The sequence below is a fragment of the Thalia democratica genome, chromosome 5 (genome assembly GCF_965202585.1).
Source record: "Thalia democratica chromosome 5, ktThaDemo2.hap1.1, whole genome shotgun sequence".
Classification (NCBI taxonomy): domain Eukaryota; kingdom Metazoa; phylum Chordata; class Thaliacea; order Salpida; family Salpidae; genus Thalia; species Thalia democratica.
In genome coordinates this window covers 77,211,290-77,232,531 of record NC_139169.1, presented here as the reverse complement: position 1 = coordinate 77,232,531, position 21,242 = coordinate 77,211,290, and the positions used below count along the sequence as shown (strand labels likewise).

At 25.1% G+C, this 21,242-nt stretch overlaps 1 protein-coding gene across 1 annotated transcript; it reads left to right on the top strand.

The window, feature by feature from the left end:
• Nucleotides 1-13,783: 13,783 nt before the first annotated feature.
• Nucleotides 13,784-21,032, top strand: LOC145836141 (Golgi-associated plant pathogenesis-related protein 1-like). Its single transcript, XM_082943952.1, has 4 exons — nt 13,784-13,901; nt 14,309-14,495; nt 14,948-15,126; nt 19,881-21,032. Exons 1-4 carry the CDS (start codon nt 13,820-13,822, stop codon nt 20,069-20,071), a joined length of 639 nt encoding a protein of 212 aa, XP_082800078.1. The 5' UTR covers nt 13,784-13,819; the 3' UTR covers nt 20,072-21,032.
• The last annotated feature ends 210 nt before the right edge of the window (nt 21,033-21,242 follow it).

Below are 21,242 nucleotides of genomic sequence, written 5' to 3'. Positions count from 1 at the left end.
AGTATTAAAATCTCAATATAAAACTGATTTTTGTATACTTTCAACTTAGAAGTAAATGAAAATTTGAAACATTAATAAAAATAAAGAAAATAATTTATGTACAGTATTTATTACAATTGGTTTTAAATTACACAGTTTGAAAATAACAAAATGATATCTTACAGCGAGATTTTGTTGCCGTAAAAACCTTAAAAGTATTACATACACAATTTAAATGTCAAAAGTACTAATTTAAACTAAAATTTTATTTTTCTTGTGTACTTTAAATTTTTTGTTGATTTTGTATGTTAGTTGATGAGTTTACTTAAGTTTAGTTTTTGAGACAAAGGGGTTTAAACAAGAAATATTTAACTTTCACAGTCAGTTATTTTTCATTAAGGAAAAGTTTAATTTGATTTAAAACTTGTATAGATATGTAATCATTAATTATTTACACATCAAACAAGTTTAAACTGGTAACAAAACTATTTTTTTCCACTTTAAAAAATAGAAAAATATTAAAAAACGTTACTTTTTTAATTTTTTAAAACTTACAGAACTTTTTCTATTTTAAACCTTAATTCAGTTATGTATATTTGTGTCTTAAAAAGTATATTTAAATTTGCTTTCGTTATAATAAAATCACTTAATACTTTGTTTACGTTTAGAAACCACTTTAAAACTTATAGCTTCGAACCTATTTTAATATAATAATAGAAAAATAACTGAAATACACTTGACTTCTAAGTTTTTAAATTTAAATGTACTTCTTTTGAAGTATTTTATATAATACTTTTTTATCAATTATTTTGTAGTATACATATGCAAAGGAGCTAAATACTTTTAGGGTGAATAGTAATTGGTATTAAAGTTTAATTTAGTATTTAATAATAAATAATTGATTGCAACAATTATTAACTGCACAAAAACAACCTAAACTATTTCCAATTAATTTTGGGTCAAGATGTTGCCAATTATAACATTGTGACAAAAGTGGCGTCTTTTCTAAAGCAAAGAAAAAATTATAGAAAAAATTCTGAAACAGACTGTGCTATATCTGCTATTTTTTTAGAACTTTCGACTAGTACCTTAACATTTTAAAGCAGGGTGGACAACTTTTCAAATTGTCTTATGAAAAATTATTTAATGGACTGGACTTGTTAAAAGTAGTCCTAAAGGGCCACGTACCTTTGAAAAATTGTACTGTACAAAGTAGGAAAGTTCTAATCAAGCTATCATTTATAAATCATAGCTGTATACTGAAAATGAAGTTATGGACACATTTTAAAATACTTGTAATAAAATATCTCAAATTTATCTAGTTTGCTACATTTTTTTTTGAAGCCAAAAAGTACATTACGGGCCATACGTTGCCCACCCTACTTTAATTTAAAGTAACCTTAAAAAACGTCATTTTTATGCAACAAAATTAATCATGCACTTCAACATACCATTATCATGTTGGCTGTCAGGAGCAAACGCGTCCCTTATATAAAGCTTCATCTTGGATTTGTTCTTGTGAACGAGGAATAATGAGAAGGCGATTGTGCAGATGATGAACATAAAGATCACGAATCCTCCGAAGTTCGCAGGTTGGGTGCTCTGATCCGTTATACCTCCGTTCATTTCGTCTGATGAAATTTTATTGTTAGTAAAAGCAGGTTTACAAAATAATTTTGTTTTTAAACTTAGTAAGTGATTAGTTTGTTCGATAAACTTTGTATTTCTATTTTTTACTTCGTCAATTTTTATAAATAATATGGTGGGATTTATTAAAAAACGCTTAAAATATCTATCATGTTTTTAAACAAATACATTAGTTTAACCACGAAAACGGTCAACCATATATTTTTGTTCGTTTTCAACCTCTATATTTAGTTTTAAAAATATTTGTTTTCACCTTGTTTTATCAGACTCTTATTCATCGTAAATTTCAACTTAACATACTAATAAATGCGTATTCGTAAATACCAATACAATTTTAAAGTACTGTAAGGAAAATGTACCTTGTTTAAGACTACATATCTAAATTATTTAACTAATAAAATACTTATATTACATTAAAAAATGCTTAAAATAACTTCAAGTTTGGTTCAAAGTGTGACAAAAATTATCAAAAAATTGTAATAATAGTACTTTTTAAAAGTTTTAGTTATAACAAAACGTTTTTTAATACTTAATGTGTATAAAAGTTTTTTACTAAACTAACTAGGTATAATTATGACCGTCCTGCAAGGTTGGCTACCAGATTCAATATTGTTCCCACAATACATGACATTGTTTGTGAAGTTGTTAAATTCCTGCAATAAATCTGAAATACTTGTCATCTCTGCGTTGAGTTTTTCACATTTTGTGTTGTTTGCTATATACCAATCATTCTTTTGCATCTAAGATAATAATTAAAAGTATTGAGTTTGTATAATTTGTTTAAGTATCATAACACCTCGAATCAAAAAAACTAGTTGCTATACACTAAACATTTTCTTTGCATCAAAGAAATCAAAAAACAATAAAATCGTTTTTGTATGTTTTTTTTCCATTTAATAAATATCTTATCAAAAAAGATACTAGTTATATACCAATTTTGCTTTTACAACGAAATACTTTAAAAAAATTAATGTTCTACTTTGCTTTGTTCTATCTTTCTAGAAATAGTTGAAAGATTTAAATTAAACATAAATAAAATAAACAAACTAACAGTTGAATTTGAACAAGGGCAAGGCAAGTTTATTAGGTGTTCATCTAATTGTTCATATGAATATAATTTAGATAACTCTACTGTCTGGTTTACGAAGTTGAAATCACACAAGGTTGTTTGAGTACTTCTTGCTTTTAACCCTAGGTAGATTTTATATAGTTAGTTAAAGAGCTAGTACAACAATGTTAATATAAGATTATGTAGAACTGTCTAAGTCAGGGTTTCCCAAGCTTTTTTTTAAAGGCCCTCTTTAAAAAAATCAAAAAAGCTATAGCCCCTTCCAACAAGATTACATTACTCAAAAAACTACCATTAATATCACCTAAGACTTTTTTTTTAGTTATGACCTCATATCTCCCCCTCTTGGTCTACTTTGGGAAATCCTGGTCTAAATCTTGTTTGTATAAGTTTTACGCTTAAAGACATTTTTTTTTTGGTAAACTTTTGTAAGCTTTTAAAGCTCATACTTTAGGTTAATAAGATTTTTTATCTTTAGCTGTTTATTTCACTTTTCACTACTTATCTTAATGTTTTTTTTTACAGTGATTAAGATTAAAAGTGTAGTTAATTGTTCAAAAAGTTTAGTTTTATAATCTGGGTTTGAAACAACTTATATGGGATATAATAATGAAAAAACCAATACAAACAAAATAATAGTTAGTACTTGTTTTTAATAGCATCTTATCAAGTCTATCTACAAGCTACATAACAAACCATATTATTCATTTTAATAAAACAATATTTATTTTCAGAGCAACTTTATTTTACCTGAGCTAAACTAAATCTACAGCTGAATACTCGAAAAATGATAAAATTTTATTCTGCTAAATTTCTAACTCTGTTTTTAATCAGTCAAAAAATTTATTTAACAGTGCGATACAGAGTAAATAAATACAGTTTAACTTTATTAGAACTTTAACTAGATCATTTCTTTGAAAAAATATTTTTTTTAGTTTTAAATTAATGCTTTGTTTAATTTACATTATACGTTTAAATTTTAATACTTTTCAATAGTTGTGTATATTTTTTGTTACTAAGATACTATAAAACTAAACACTTTTTTACAAACTACGTTCTTCATAACAAAACCTCTAAACAAAATACATATAAAGTTGTCAAAATTTTATATGTATATTGTTTTATCTTTTAATAAATAGCTAAAAAAAAATTGTATTGTTTATTAACAGTTTGTAGATAAAATTACCGAGGCTAACTTTTTACTTATAATTAAATTAGCAACTTTTCATTTACATAAATTTATAAGACTAAATAAAAGTAGCTTTGAAAAATAATGTTTAGTCTTTATATTCGTACCACCAACCTTTAGTGAACCCAAGTTTATTTGGAGCTGAAGAAATAAAAGCTATTTTAACGAACAAAATCAAAAACTTTTTCAATTCGTTCATAATTACGAAGGAGGTTTCAAATAGAAATTACAAAACATGTATTTTTATTGAATAAACAGTCACTGTGCTACAGCAGTAAGTTAATCATCTACTAGATCAAATGTTTGTTCAAATGCTTTTGTTTAATACTGATTCATTTGCGAGGTACAAGATAATAAAAAAATATTTTGTTTGTAAACATGCCAGTATGCTGTTTATGACTGTAATTTTTATATTTAAAAAAATACGACAAAGCAAATTTTTAACATCTTTGTTATTTCTCCCTGAAATGAACAATGTATACTTTAAATCATGTGCTATAAACGTTTGTAAAGTTTTATAAAGATTTAATTAGAAATACGAATAAATCATAAAGATAAGCGAATATACTTTTCGGGTATCTAGTATTTTTAACTTTATAACTAATTTAATTTTTTTTAATTTATCCATAACTTAAAAAGACTTAAACTTAAAAAACTTAATAAACTTAAAATACTTTTCAACAATTCATTATAAAATTATCAGTTGTAAATAAGTTTAAATAGGATTAACTTTTTTCTAACTATTTTCACAACATAAACTTATGCTGTACTAATTGAATCTTCGAAACTACAAAATTAAATAAACAATTTGTTTGTTATAGTTAAAACCGTATATTACAAGTTTCAATCACACTTATAAAAAAATAATAATAATAGCGATCAGATTCATTAACCTATATGTTTTGCACTTTCGATTTAATTAAAAAAAAACTATTTGACAATGGCATATATTTAATTGTACTTCAAAACTTAAACTTTCAGCTTTAACCTTTATTGCTATGGTTTTAAAATTATTAAAGATATTTATTTATAACTATAACTATAACTTTGTTTTTGGTAATTCTGGAATTCGATACTTCATTTAAAGACTTATATCAGTCAAAAAGTAGTCTGAAAAACTTAGTCACTGTTTTGAACTTTTTGCAAAAGAAGGTTTATTAGAAAAATACAATTGTTTTCTGGTTGTTATTTGCTGTTTTTTAGTGTTTAATTTTATTTTTTTAGTTTTCTGATCAAGTAGCTACTTGTGAATTATGTCTGTAAGAGTCTTAACTGATTAAAAATGTTTAATTATCTTTACAAATAAGTTACTGTCGCGATTTGTAGTTTTTGATTATACTTGTTAACTTGCACTAAAGCAAATGTATATTAATTTTGTTTTGTTGCATGAAAAAACCTTAAAAAAGTCATTCCAAAAATGGATTATAGTTGTAAAATAGTTTGAGCTACTTTTGAGCTAAATAAAAACTAATTATGAGTCAAGTTTTCTATAATAAATAATGAAAAAATGATTTTTAAAAGGATGCATGTTCAATTTTTGGTAAAATTAAAACAATTATTTTTTTTTAGATCAAGTTTTAAAAAAAATTATGTCAGCAGTTTTGTTATTTGGTTTCATAAGCCTTTTAAAAGTATTTTTCATGTACAAATATTTTATTGAACACTTAATTAAGTAACTTTATGCATTGTACTCATATGACAATGAAAAATTGTAGGTAAAAGTACTATAGGTAATTGAAATGCTAAACTATTTCATTAAGTTTCAAAAATAACCATGTAAAAAAAACTCGGTAAAAAACACAACATACTTGTTTTTACAATTTTTTGGTTATCTGAAACACAAATTGGTAGTAAAATTTAATATCCATGAGATTTTTCAAACAAATTTTGTTCATAGCTTAATACAAATGAGGTAAAGTGATAATAAAGCAGAATAATAAGAACATATATACCCTTATCCCTAATCCACCTTACCTAAATATAAAAAAAAACTGACCGAAAAAAAAATATTTTTTTAAAACCTTAAAACAATGTAAGTAAAATACTAGCCCATCAGAAACGACCTTGGAAGTGCAGCCAACACAAAATAAGCATTTGTTACAGTAAATGTTTAGCTTGTTTAAGTTGAACAACTACCAATAGCATTGTTGAATATGAGTAACTTTTTCTAAGCTTTAAATTAAAATTTCTGAAAATGTAGTTTTTAATATTTAATAGTTAAAATAAATTTCACAGCTAGTGTAAATGATAGAAAAGTTTAGTTTTTAGTTTTATTTTACTTTTTTTTTTGTTTTTATAAGAATAATAAAAGCTTAAAAGTTGATATAATAGTTGTTTATTGTAACATTTTGAGACTAAAATTTAATTCAAATTCAAAACACTTGTACTTTGTTTTTAACCTAGTGTAATTTAAAGTTAGATACTTTACTTGCTTCCAAAAATTATTTTTTAAGACAGTAGCTTTGTTTTCAAATTAATTTTTTTTAAGCTAGATTATTTTGGAAAAACATGATTTTATGCTTCAACTGTACCTTTAAAGGTAAAGTTGTGGTTAGGTTACCATTAAAGTTTCAAACTAAATTATTAAAAGTTCCGTACTTTAAGTTTTTAACTTTTTTCAAAAAGTATTGTTAATCTCATCAAGTATGTCAGTATGTTATAGTTTCACTTTTTGATTGATCAAAAAAACCAAAAACTTTTATTTGACGTAGTTAAAAAGTTTTGAAAGTTTAGAACCAAGCTTTGTTTATAGAGGATTTATTTGTAGCGTAAAAACTTCAAACTTGAATATCAAAAGGTGATTATAATAACAATCAGAAACTTGAAAACAAAAAAGCACTTATGAATTTTTAAGTTTTCAATTGGTTTTTGTTTAAACTTCAACCTTTATAAATAAAAGCTTTGTTAATTAAACCTTTCAAAAAAAGATATCACATTACTTATCAAACTATTTTTTGTTTTTGTGCAGTTAAATAATAAACTTTGAACCTATAAACAAGTTTTTCGTAGTTTATATATGTAAATTAAATAATTATACATTAAAAAAACATCACAATAAATCACAACAAGTCAGAAAGCAGTACTTCGACATACAACTAAAGAAACTATTGAGGTAAGAACTTATATATTTTTTTAACTTTTATATTAGTTTTTACACTTTGTTGCATAAATTTGTTTTACTGTATTAGTTTATTAAAAGTTTGTTTGTTTAAATTTGAAAACGTTTTAAACTTATTTAATGTGTAATGAAATTTAATAGATTTTTCAAAACTATAATTTATTTTTTCTAACTAAATTCGGAAAAAAAGAGTTGTACAAATATAAATAATTATCATATTAAAACTATTTATCAAATCTTATTACTCAAACTTCTTTTTTTATGTAAAAAAGTTTATATTATATCAATGCAAAATATCATATCTATTAAGTTTTATCAACTTTTGATAAACTACCTAACCAAGTTTTTTTGTAGTACCTAACAAATAAGTATGAATTGTTTCTTGTATGTAAAATGTAACACAATTTTTTATTTAGTTTTACTTTAAGTCTCTTGCTGTAATGTTTTAGTTGATTTATAAAGTAAGAAAGTATGAATTTTATTAGATAGTTGGGTTTTGCAGTCAAATAGCTTTTAAGTATAAAAAATATTTTGAAACTTTAATTCAACTGTTAAAAACAATATCATAATTTTAACAAAACATTATCAAAAAAAGTTAATATTTTAAAGTACAAAAACATGTAGTTTTATAACATAAATGTAATAATATTCAAAAAGTTTGTTGTTACTTAAAAATAGAAGCTATTAATATTTTTTATAACCTGTTTTTAATATCTTAATTTAAGCATTTTATCGTAGTTTTTTTAAACTTTTTTTTTTACAGCATAACAACGACTATATAAATTATATTATAATACAGCTTACGAACAATAGAAAAGTTTTAAGTTACTATATTCAAATCATTTTGAAACACTTTATGTGTTTATTTTCAAAACTTAAACTAAATTCATTTACTGAATGTTTTGCAAAACTAAACAGTAGGTGCTTTAATAAATAAAAATTGTGCTAATTTTATCTATAACTACTAGATCAGGGGTCGGCAAACTGCGGCTTGCGGGCCAAATGCGGCCCTCAAAGTCAAAATCTGCAGCCCGCGAGCTTCTTTTCAGCCAAAAATATACATTTTAAAAACAAAAAAAAACTAGGCTCTTAATTCAAAAATATCTTTTATTAGTGCTTTGATATTGCTTAATTAATCATATTTTTGATGTTAAATAATCTTTTCATACTGATTTTTTGAAATAAATGCGTCCCTCAAAGGTGTTTTTTTAAATAGTGCGGCCCGCGAGCATTTTATCCTAGGAAAATCCCGGCCCGGCCCGCAAGTTAAATAAGACTGCCGATCCCTGTACTAGATCTTAAGTAATTTTACAAAATTAAGTTAGTTCTAGAGCTACAGTTTTTGACTTAAAGTTTTTGAAGTATAATATTTTTTATAAAAGGAAGATTTTAAAGCTATAAAAGTAGAGTAATATTAGAAAATAAACAATGTTGCTTTGAATATATATTCAAAACATATTTTTTTATAACAGTCATTTCGAAACCAAGCAATAAATCACCATAACATAAATTCTTTGCATAATTAAAAATTTTACAAAATTATTTTTTATTGTTACCATGGGCGTTGCGTGTAGTAAATCACAAAAGTAAATGCTCAATCAATTTTTTTTAACTTGTGACAAGATTAAAGAACTTTTGTTGATTATAATTAATGTTTTTGAACTATTACTTTTAAAACAAGTATTTTTTACAAACTATTTGTTGTAGTTGTATAATTTTGATACTACTAAATTAGTTTTAAAAGGCATTAACTGAAATAAAAAGCAAATTTTTCGTACTCCTTAACAAAAATACCAAGCGTCGCCACTGCTTGTAAATAAAGTTTATTAGAACTTGTTTATAAACTTCATAACATAAATTTTATTTTAAACTAGATAACACACAAAATTTTCTCTTTTGATAGTTTTTTTCACAACTCGTTAGTTTTTTTGTTCACATTAATTTAGTTTTTATCTTTAGAACTTTGTTATTTTAAGCTTACTTCACAACTAAAACATTGTAACTTTAAGGTTATTTAACAGTTTATCAGTTTGTTTCGAAAACAAAAAAAAATTAAATGTTATATATAATTTATCTTAGTTTAATTTTTAAGATGTTATTTTTTGTTGTGGTTTAAATGTCCAGCTTTTTTAGACATCATCAGCTTTTTATAAGTCATTTATAAGGGCAAGTTGCTCGCATGGCGTAGGTCGCAGATTTGTAAAATAATTGTAGTAATCCATATGGAAGTGCTATTTTAAACTAAATAATTGTAAAACGAGAATAATAAAACTTAATAATTAAAAATTTAAAGTCTAGTTGTAAGTTTTTAATACAAAAAAAAGTTTATTTCGTTTAAGCTAAAAAAATTGAATCAGCCGCTGTTTTTTTTTTTGCTGGACGCAGTTTCTTGAACTTCAAAAAATATTTGTCATCCATATTTAAGCATATTTTTATGACAGTCTCTTTCTTATGTGTCTTTCTGTTAAAATAATGATGGCCCAAATTTTGTTGCCTGGGTCCATCGTATGATAATAAACTTTTAATAATAAAAAATTTCTGATAAAATAGTGATGTAACATTATGAATCAGTTAATAAATTTTTTTTTTTTTTTGTATGTTATGTTTTTGTTTTCTACAAACTTTTTCTCGACAAATATTTTTTTTCTTGTGTAAAAATATATAGTAATACGTATGTACAAAACTAAAATAAAAGGTAAAGCATTAACTTTTAAAAGTTCTTACTATTTAAAATCTTTATTCTAAATGTTATGATAAATCATTTATTTTCAGTAAGGTAACTTGGTTTCAATTCAAAGAAAAGTTTCTTCAGGAAGATCAACCTGTCGTTTGACTATTTGAAATTTGCGTCATTGTTTCTTTCTTACGAATTCTTACCGATTGTCTTGGTTTGTAAACGGTGAGTAATTTAATAAAAAAGTATTTTAAGCTGTTTGGTTAGACATTTTAAGGTTTTTCTTATATAGACAACAAATTAAATAGTACGAAATACTTCTTAAATTTTTTTAGTGTCTAAAATAAATATTGCTATAAATATGCTTGTTACTTTAAATAATTTTGAATTCAATGTTAATAGTTTAAATAAATAAATAGTTTGTAGTCAAAATATGAGTAACAAAAGCCAAAATTATTTAATGTAGTTTAGTCGTTATATGTAGACTTAAAAAACCGTAAAGTATCCTGATCAACCTTGTTTTTAATTATTAATTTAAACTTATTAATTTATATCAAAACTTAAAAATTTGAACTCTAGATATATCTTAATTTTTAAGTTTAGTAAAAAAATATTCTTTAGTAAAAGCAATAGTTAATTTTTGAAAAAAATTTGTAATAACCTGTTTTTATTGCTTACCTCAATAAAGACTTTTAACTGTCTTTGTTTAAGAAACAAAAAGAAACTGATAGCTTTTTATAGAGTTTATGGAGTATAAAGTAAAAATAAAATATATAGGATAAATTGATACTTATATCTAATTTGAAACAGTATTTTTTTTTTCACTCATGGATAAATTAAAACTTTTGACTAAAATATTTATTTGATGTCCTGGATAAAAGTCTACCTATATTAACCCAGTTTTGATATAACTTTCCCTTTGCTGAATATGGGCATGTGATATTTACAAAAAACTAAATATTTATTGTGCAACTTAACTACTAAACATTCAACAAATTAGTAATACAATGTAGTATTAATGTTAGCATGGTTATCTAAATGCCATTAGTAACAATAAAATTATTTCTAGTTAGGCCTAAGTTTAATAAAAGTTTAACAAATGCTAATTTTTTAATCTTACTAACTAGGTTTTAATTAACTACTAAAGACAGTTAAGAATTAAGACCTAAGAATACAAAGCTAAAAAATAATTTTAAAGTTGTTTATAAAAGCATGTGTACTGCTCTATCATATTTTCAATACAAAAAGTCAATGTTTCACAAACTAGAGTAACATTAAAGTAGATTAAACAAAGCAAAATATATACATGCTGTGATTTTTGCCTAAACAAAATTTAATTTGTGTAAGATAATGTCACAGACTTAAAGCTCACATACATTAATGTGTATCATTTTTGTTAATACACTTTGTTGATACACGTACATTATTGTAGCAACTTTTCATGTGTTATATCTTAGTTTCAACTTAAAATCTTGTTTTTTTGAAACTAATGAAATGAAAAGAAAGAACAAAGCATAATATATAATTTTTAAGAAAAATTAAAAGAAAGTACTAATGATTTTGTTAATGAACTTTTGGTTTGATCAATGTATTAGATTTAGTAGAATAAGACTTTTACAGAAAAGGTTGTAAAAAACAATTGTTAGTAACTTTTTAAAACCATGCTATAAAGCTAAAATAAAACCTGTAAAAGAAAATTTGAATTGAAATAGTTTTTTATTAATCACAGTGGTATGCTGAAAACTACATTAAAAACTCATTTCAAGAAATTTGATTTTAACAAGCCAAACTCATTTATTTTATTCAAACTGTTTTAAAGTTTAAAAACTACATTGCAAGTTAGAAGTTACTGCTAGCATTAAGAAATGCTTCATTTCCCTAGTTTATAAACTAGCTCTATTTTTTATTTTTTAATCAGTTTCAGTGTACTGGCAGGGTTGCCACACACTCAAGATAATTCAGTATATTTTGATTTTTTTTGATGACGCAGAACAACTCAGGGTATTCAGGCTAATTTGATGTTTTAACTCATAAAAGTTTTAGGAATTTTTGAAAATTTCAGGTTATTTTATTTTTCAATCTTGATTAGTTGATACAGTTCCAATACTTAGCTGTTTTATAATCAATTTTGTTCAAGAACTTGATTTTATTAATATTTGAAAGTATATTTAATTCTTATAATTTAGTCATTAGTGACTAAATCTTCACTACTAAAAGATAACATAATAGTTTTGTTTTAAATGTTAAGTTATTATTTATCATGATATAATTTTATATAATAAAAAAACAGTTAAGATATTTTAAAGTTTAATTACATGGATATCTTTAATTATCTGCTTATTTTTTTTTTTAAATCCTAATTAAGTCAAACTTTATAGATTGAATTTTTTTAATTACTTTTGCTCATAAGTTATATTAACATCAAATGTGATAAGAAACATAAATACAGGTTTTCTTTTTTTATTTAGAAGGCTGAAAATATTTTTAAGGTTTTTGAAAACTTAGGATGACTCAGACTAGTTTGAGGTCACTCAGAATAGTATCATTGACCCAAAGAGTGGTAACCCTGGTATTATGATAAAGCACCTATAAAAGTTTAGATAAGCAAAGCTTGTAAAAAATACTTATGGTTTTCTACATTTATAAAACTAGTTCAAAATACTTACATTTTTTACTGAAGTTGCTTTTTCTATACTTACATTTAAGTTAGTAAGTTGAAATATAAAAATGATTTTTAGTTGAAGTTGTTAAAATATACTTTCTATATTATTTGAGTAGAAATTATAATGGCTTAAACAGAATTAAATAACTGTTTTACATTTTAATTAATATAATTTGCATGTTTTCTTTTTAAATTACTATTTTTTCTCATTACACAAGCATTTAAATAATTAATTACTGTTAAAAGTAATAAAGGTATAAACTATCACTAAACGTCTTAAATAAAAAACATTTGAGTCCAAAAAAATGTTAAATAGTTTATAAGATGTTCACTTTAAACCATTAGTAGTTAGAATAGTTTTTAAGTTAATTTCTTAAAGTATTACTTTTTTAGATAACTTTATAGCTTATTTCAAAATATTAAGATAAAGCTACTTTTACCATTAAATATTTGAAATGAACTGATAACTAAATAAGTTTGCAACAGAGAATTAGAGTTGAATTGTTAGGTAGTAATTTGTAGTCTTGTTTCTAAAAAGAACAAGTTATAAACTAAAATTAGCTGGATAAGTAAATAACTGATGTTTTTTACATTATAATCAAAGTAGGGTGCCAAACACTCAAAATGTTTTAAAACTTTTGAATATTTCAGGATGACTCAGAACAGTTTTTTTCCTAGATTATGAAAGAAAATTAGTTGATTTAAGGTTCAATATTTTGTTATTTTACAATCAATTTTCTTGGATAACTTGATTTATGTTGTTTTTGCAAAGTGTTTAATTTTTTTAAGGGTTTGTAAAAATTCAGAATAACTCAGGACAGTTTAGAGTCACTCAGAACAGTTTTTTGAGTGACAACCCTGTGAAATTAGATAAGAATATACTTATTATTAATTATTTAGAGTATGATTTAAGTATTTATAACATTTTTTTACAAATTTTGTTAATTGTTATTGTTTACATAACTTCCAAACTGTATATGTCATATAATTTTTTAATTATAAGTATAACATTAAGTTTGAGTAAAATAATTATGAAAAGTTTAATACTAGTAATGACAACTATAAATATAATTTATTATATACATAATAACAAAATATAATAACTTAAATGTATGGTTTTGTATATAGTTATATTTTTAACACTTAAGTGTTAGAGAAAAAATCTTTAGCAATCAATATTTTAGTTTAGTTAGCACACTTTTCAAAATTTGCAAATTAACCAAATATGTACTTTATTTTGTATTTAAATACTTATAAAGTATATCAGATAAAAGCTTCAAATATAAGTAAAAAAGTGTAATGTTCGTTAATAAACTTAATATGCTATGTGTCATGTTTCAGTGTAGTTTTTAGTTTAACTTAGATTTTTATTTTTATATTGTTAAATTTAAATTTGATATATCCTATTTTTTTGCTCCAATATACTTAGTACATAAAATATAAAAGCATTTTAGAATAAAATATTTTACTACACTTACACCATGGGCGCTTCAGGTTCAAAAAATCAAAATGACAATGTGAAAAGTTCACATGTAAAAAAAGATAACAAAAAAAAGAACAAAGGTTGGTTTTTTTTCATTAAACAACTAGGCTTTTTGACTATGTGAGTTCTTAGACGATTAATGTGTTTAAGAATGATACCTACATGTCTGGGTTACATTTTCTGTGTGAGAACATACTTATAATTGTAGTATAAACTCTATAAGTCTACAGTGTTTGAAATGAAAGACAGTGTATAGATTTAATAAAAAGCTCATTATATACATGTACATATATTAGTAGATATTATGTCATATGGTGTGTTTTAAAAAAGTATTGTTTAGTTTATTAAAAAAGTTATCCCGTTAAGAAAAATGTGAGTCGATCAGAATAGCTTAAACTAGCAATAATACTCAACTATTTTCAATAGTTTTTTTATATTTTGTGCTTTTATTATTTTAAATATGTTCAATTACAATAATTTTAACCAGGCAAGAAAAAGATGAGCCAACCAGAGAAACCGAGGCTGACAATCGCCCAGCAAGCAGGTCCTGCAGCTCCCATGATCAGTGAGAAGGAGTTCAAGAAAACGATGCAGGATGCAGTTAATTACTACAGATCCCTCCATGAGTCTCAACCACTGTCTCTGAGTGAAGAGCTTTGCCTGGAGGCTAAGAGGTTTATAAAACTTGTATTTAAAAATTTTTTTGAAATGATCAGTTCTACGTTGTTTTGATTATTTTTTGAGTTTTTCCAGTGGATATGCTTTTAGCAAAACTAATTTTAAAGTTTGATAAAAAGTAAAATCATATACAATGATGAAGTGTTTTGTTGTATGTAATGTTTACTATTTAAAGCTCTTGTAAACACAAAGTATCTTAACATATTCAACTAGAAAATAAACTGTTTATAGTAACAACAAACAAAACTTTTTCATTTGTTTTTGATACTGATTACTCTCATAAGTCTGTAATAATGATTATATGTTATTAATATAGTTTTTGATTTTAATGTAAATCTAAGTATATTTTTATTGAACATGAACTTAGCATCTTACGAAATTAAACCAAAGCTACAAATAAAATGTTTATAAATAAAATGTTTCTATCTCATGCAAACTGATTGCACAGATATGCCAGCTTACTAACCACGTATGGCAAGCTTGAGTACTCCAAAGACAAGGAAGATTATTTTGGTGACTGCCTGTTCACCTGCTACGTGAACAAGTCCCCCTGGACCATTTTGGAGGAGTGGTACAAAGAAATGGGGCACTACAACTTTGACAGACCCGGATACGAGGCCCACCACCGTGAGTGTTTAAAAAAAAATTTAATTTAAAATGTGTATATTATACCAACAGTATACCAGACTCCCAATTAAAAGAGAAATGTTTAACTTTAAAAAACAAAACCGTGCGTTTAATTAAATAAATATAGTTTTTCAACTTAAAATGTGTATCATTTATACCAACAGTTTACCAGACTCCCAATTAAAAGTGAAATGTTTAACTTTAAAAAACATAGAAAACTTTTAGAAATTAAAACAAAGCAATCTTAACTAACAGAATATCAGACCCATCACCGTAAATTAACTTTAAAAAGGTATTCATTTGAACATCAGTATCTATGACTTCTCAACAAAATGTTTAAATTTATGACCAAAATTGAAACATATTGTTAAAGATTTGTATTTTACGTTTTGTGTACAACTAAGCTAGTCCCTAAAAATATATTTTGTTGGAGTACTTATTTGTAAACCTATCTAGTCTTATACTACGTAGCTATTGTTATATCAACTATTTTATGTGGTTAAGCCTTATTTGCAGAAAAAGTTAGTTATATATAAGCTAAGTGTTTTCTTAGATTTCAAAATTATATAAATTTAAACTTCATAGTTTTAGCATAAAAATAAAAAACTTTTATATAGCCTAAGCCAGTGCTTCTGAAATGGGGTTCCGCGGAACCCTAGGGTTCCGCGACGTCTCTCAGGGGTTCCGCGAAGCCTTTCGAAATTTGAAAAACAAATTTGAAAGAAAAAAAAACATAACTCATAAAACTTCAACTGTCCACTGACGTAAGCGGCAAAGCCTTGTTACTCATTTTGTTAGATATTGTGGGCAGGAAGGATTCAACAAAGATATATTATTTTGTGGAGAATTACATACAAAAACAACTTCTGTTGAAGTTATGAAATGTGTCGAAAATTATTTCATCAGCAAGGGTTTAGAGTGAAATAAATGTGTCGGCATTTGTACTGACGGTGCAGCGTCTATGACTGAGTCCAAAAATGGTGTAGTGAGGAAAATGAAGGATAAAGCAATTGAAGCTAAATAAATGCATTGTTTTTTACATTGAGAAAATTTGGCAACAAAACATCTTCCTTCTTGTTTACAAGAAGTTCACTCAGCATCGATTAAAACTGTTAATTTTATAAAGAAAAGTGACACAAAGGCCAGATGTTTCAAATACCTATGTGAAAGTTTAGATGCTGACTATCTGCGACTTCTTTATCACAACGAAGTTTGCTGGCTGTCGAAGGGGCGGACACTAATTCGTCTCGTTGAATTATAGAAACAGGTGTTCACCTTTCTTAAAGATGAAGGCTTAAAATTAGTAAAGTTCTTTGAAGATGATGTTTTTTTGGCCAGGCTGGCTTATCTCACTGATATTTTGAAAAATTGAACGCTTTGAACTTAAGCATGCAAGGGAAGCAAAACTCCATTTTTTTCATGACAGACAAGATTGAGGCGTTAAAAAATAGAATTAACTTTTGGAAGAAAAAGGTTAGCAATAGTAATTTTGCGATGTTTCACCGGTTTGATGAGGCCCATGAAAAATGCATAGAATTCAACTTCTCTGACGAAATATACAACCACCTTGATCTTTTGTCTATAAAGTTTCAACATTATTTTCCTGAAGATGTTCGCATCGGAAATTTATGGATTTTGAATCCTTTTATTTGTGATATTGCTTCAGAAGAAGTGAATCTTCCTAGAGATGCAGAAAACGAATTGCTGCAACTATCTGAAGATAGCAATTTAAAATTTAGTTTCAAAGGTAAGGAGCTTTTAGATTTTTAGATATGTACAATTTCAGAGTACCCCGTCTTAGCAGAGCGTGCAGTAAAGTTTCTTTTACCATTCACCACCACTTATCTTTGCAAGTCCGGCTTTTCGCATGTAACAAACATTAAAACGAAGCAAAGGAACTGTATGCTGACTCTAACCTTTTCTGCCTGTCTCCGTCTCAGTCTATTCAAAATCCAGCCGCGCATTGACATGCTTGTTGCTAAGAGACAAGTTCAAGTTTCGCACTAAATGCTTTTTATCTATTTTTCGTTAAGCATCTTACCCGTTTATTACAGTAATCTGTGAATTTGATTAGGTTCATCTTCATTTCGTTATTGTTTGTAGCTCTCATTTTGTTTTTATTATGCAAGGAAAGATTTACATGACGTTGCGATTAATCATGTTTGTTTTCGTTTATCTATAATAGAGTCATAAAATACCTAATGCCTCTGGCGCACTTTAAGTTTGACTCGACTTAATACTATTACAAATGATTTCTAACAATGATATAGTTTTGTTAAAAATTCGTTTTTCACTGAAATTATATTAGCTTTGCTGGAAATATTATATTAAACATTATATGTAAAATTAAATTAGGGGTTCCGCGGAAAAGTTGAATTTTGGAAAAGGGTTCCGCCACTAGAAAAAAGGTTCAGAAGCACTGGCCTAAGCTGTATTTCTACTACAATTTTTTAATACCAGTTTATAAAACATCTTTTATTAGTTAGCTTATTTTGTTGTTATTAACCTGACATATCAAATTCTTTCACTGCTTAAGTAAGATAAAGCCATTAACAATCGCTGTATAAAAAATTTAAGTTTAAATACTTGTGTCTTTGATTAAGTTTCAAAATAAAAAAGCTAATGAAATCTACTTTGCAAATTTTTATTCCCCCTTTGTTTTTTATTTTAGTTTAATAGTTTTAACCTTATTTACCTAAAGTATTTTATCACATAACATAAGTTTTTATTAAAAATAGTTTTCAAATGTTTTCATTTTGTTCACTAGCTTAAAAATTGTTTTTTGTTCAATATTTAAATGTATATGGAAGTTAGTGATAAGTTGTTATTGGTATTACACTTATCTTATCACATAACAATCATGTGTTTTTTTTGTTTTTACCAAAGCAACTATATATTTTATTAAACAACTTTATATATAATCTAAATAAAATTGAAAACAAAAACATTCACTTCTTATCTACTTGTTTAGAGCTAAAGTTTTGTACTTAAAATATAAAATTTTTTTAGGTATAAAAGTTTTAATGTTTATGTTTTTAGTATTCTATCTATTGTGTTAGTTATGCTTATCCATATATTTTATACAAATACATTTAATTTTGTACAACTAAACTGACAGTCTACTTTTAACTTTATTTCACCTTAATTCAAATAAAAAAATTTAATGTGTATAGTTTTTTTTTATACAACCTGTTCAGTATAATATGTAATTTAGACAAATTTATTCACACTACTTTTAGTACTAAGTTTACATAAGTTCAAAACTTTTTCTTGTGTTTGTATACATTGTTATAAAGTGTGTGAAAAATTGTAAGCTTTGTTATAAATATACAGATAATAATTACTAAACTTTCAAAAATCATTTACTGATGTAAATTTTGCCAGATCAAAGATAAGTAAATTTTTTACTCAAACATAAACTAACGATTGTTTACAAATACAAAAATAAAAAACAATCAATTTATGATTAATACCACTGAAAAAAGTATTATTCAAATAATAAATAAATTAATACATTTACTTCTTATACACATCTTAAACCTAGCTAATGTGATAATTTAATATACTTAAAATCTGTATAAAGGTGTCAAAATGTTTTTAAATTGTTGTTAAAGTTAAACTTATTAATCCAAAGCTTTAAAATAAGATTATTATCATTTATTGTACAAGAATAAATATAATGCAGTAAACTTATTGCTTTACACTAATATAAATATGTTTGCTATATAGTTACAGCATATTGTTATGTTTCTTATGCAATTTTTTTTTTTCAAAACTTAAAACATTTAAAAAATGTGTATTATTTTTCTAAACAAATAAATAATAAGTTTTAACATGTTCATACTTAAGTTAATGTCAACAGGCTAACTAAAATAGTAAGCAAATTATCATTTTTAGTACAAATTATTAATATTTCACATAAGCTTAATGTTTCCTTTTACCCTTTATAGTTTATTACTCATATGTATTTTTTTATACAATATAAAATTTTACATGTGGTTTCTTTTTTACCGAATACATTTCTATTTGGCGTACGATAAATTTTGAAAGTAAGCACTAAGTTCAAAAACAAGTTATTAATTCAGTTATTTTTGAAAAATAAAAAGGAAAACATTATGACAATAAGAAAAATACTTATTATAAACGACTATTATTTGTTATTAAAAAGAACATTTGCTAGTAATATATTAATAAACTATAAAAGTTGTTTTAAATTATTTTCAACAGTTTTTAATTATTTATACAAAGAATAAATATCAAAACACCCATTGCAATATATTGACTTAAGTGTATTAACTTGAATACGAAAATAATATTTATAAATAAAATGCATTGTGAAAAGTACTTTACACCATTTAAAATCATACACAGATTGATATTATTGATATAAAGTATTTTATATCAAATTTAAAATTTACCACAGGCAACTTCACGCAGCTGGTGTGGAAATCATCAAAAAAATATATAAAAAAAAACCATTTAAAGTAACTTTACAGTATATTTTCAATGTTTTTATACTATTTTACACAGTTTATTACCTTAAACTTAACTTTAAACTAAAAATAGACCCAATAGTTTGTCCGTTAAAAAACCTGGAAGAAATTTGGAGAACCTGGAAAAAATTTGAAAACACGAGTGGCAACCCTGAATATTGAACGAAGTGTACTTAGTTAAATTATTTTAAAAATATAATATTTATCAATAACAATTCCATTGTGAAAAGTACTTTATATCATTTAAAGTTTCCCCAACAGGCAACTTCACGCAGCTGGTGTGGAAATCCTCAACCCTGATGGGGGTCGGGGTGGCTTACGACAGCGCAGGGGTCATGTTCGCCGTCTGCAGGATCGCGCCACAAGGTAGCGTGAAAGCGCTGAAACCCGATCTATTCAAGGTGAACGTGGTGAAAGCGGTAAAGTCCCCGCAGTACGCCACTGCCACCTAGTGGTTGGAACATTTATGTGGATATTTCCATGATATTTTTTAAGAAGTATCCTGGGGGTAAAATCACTAAGATCGTTTTTTGTGGGTTTCTTCTTTTATTTGGTTAATGTGTTTTCTGGTCAATTTTTCTCTTTTTTTTTGGTAATTTTAGATTAAAACACTATTTTAGATAAATTTTCGGTTGAGTTCTTATTTTTTAAACTATTCAAATTTACAACATTCGGTTGTATTTTTTACTGTTTTTAGCCACCTCAAATTAAAAAAAAAAAGATTTAAAGTTTTTGTAATTATCTTCTATCAACTGATTACTTTTTTACTATTTTTAGCTAACTGAAGTTGTTTTGTGGTTACTATATGTCAATCAGTTTTTCTTTCTATGACTTTTAATTCTTATTTATTCTTTTACGTTTGTGTTTAAGTGTTTCTATTTATTCTTATTGTTAAAAATGCCTTAGAGTTTCAAGATTGTGTTAAAAAAAAAGATTAAATTTCTACTACATTTTTATATTACAACTTGTAAAAGAAGATTATGAGTACATTTTAAATCATTTTTGAAAAGTGCTTTGTTCGAGAGTTTAAAACAAGTGCTTTATAAAGTTTGTAAATTTAAAATTAAAGTTAACAATGGTATAAATATAAGCTGGCGTGAAATTTTTAAACGACCCACTTTTTATAGTGTGAGTTAAGTCATGTTGAGTATAATTTTATAAAATAATCATGCCGCAGAAAGTTTTGCATAATTAATAGTAATCTTTTTGTTGTGGTGAGTTAATAGAAATTTATTTTATACTTTCTCTGCATTAACATGTGCGAAAATTTTTTAAAATTTTAAAAATACTTTTTTTTTTGGTATTCTAACTTAAATTCAAGTGAACTAATTATTATTAATTCGGTACTTCCATAGGATATCCACAGTATTTTATTTCAAATTAATAGTTTGCCACCTAAAGTACATTTGTTTTATGTGATAACTTTTACTATATATTAATAGTTTGAAGTTTATGATGTACAATTAAAAAGTAGTAAATTTTAGAATTTAGTACAAAATCTAATTACATTTATTTGTTTTCTTTTGACTGGTTAAAACACAAATTTTCAGACAACTTTATAAATTTTATAAACTTTTTTTGAAACACTTTCATAAACATACTATGTTGCAATTTAAATTGTTC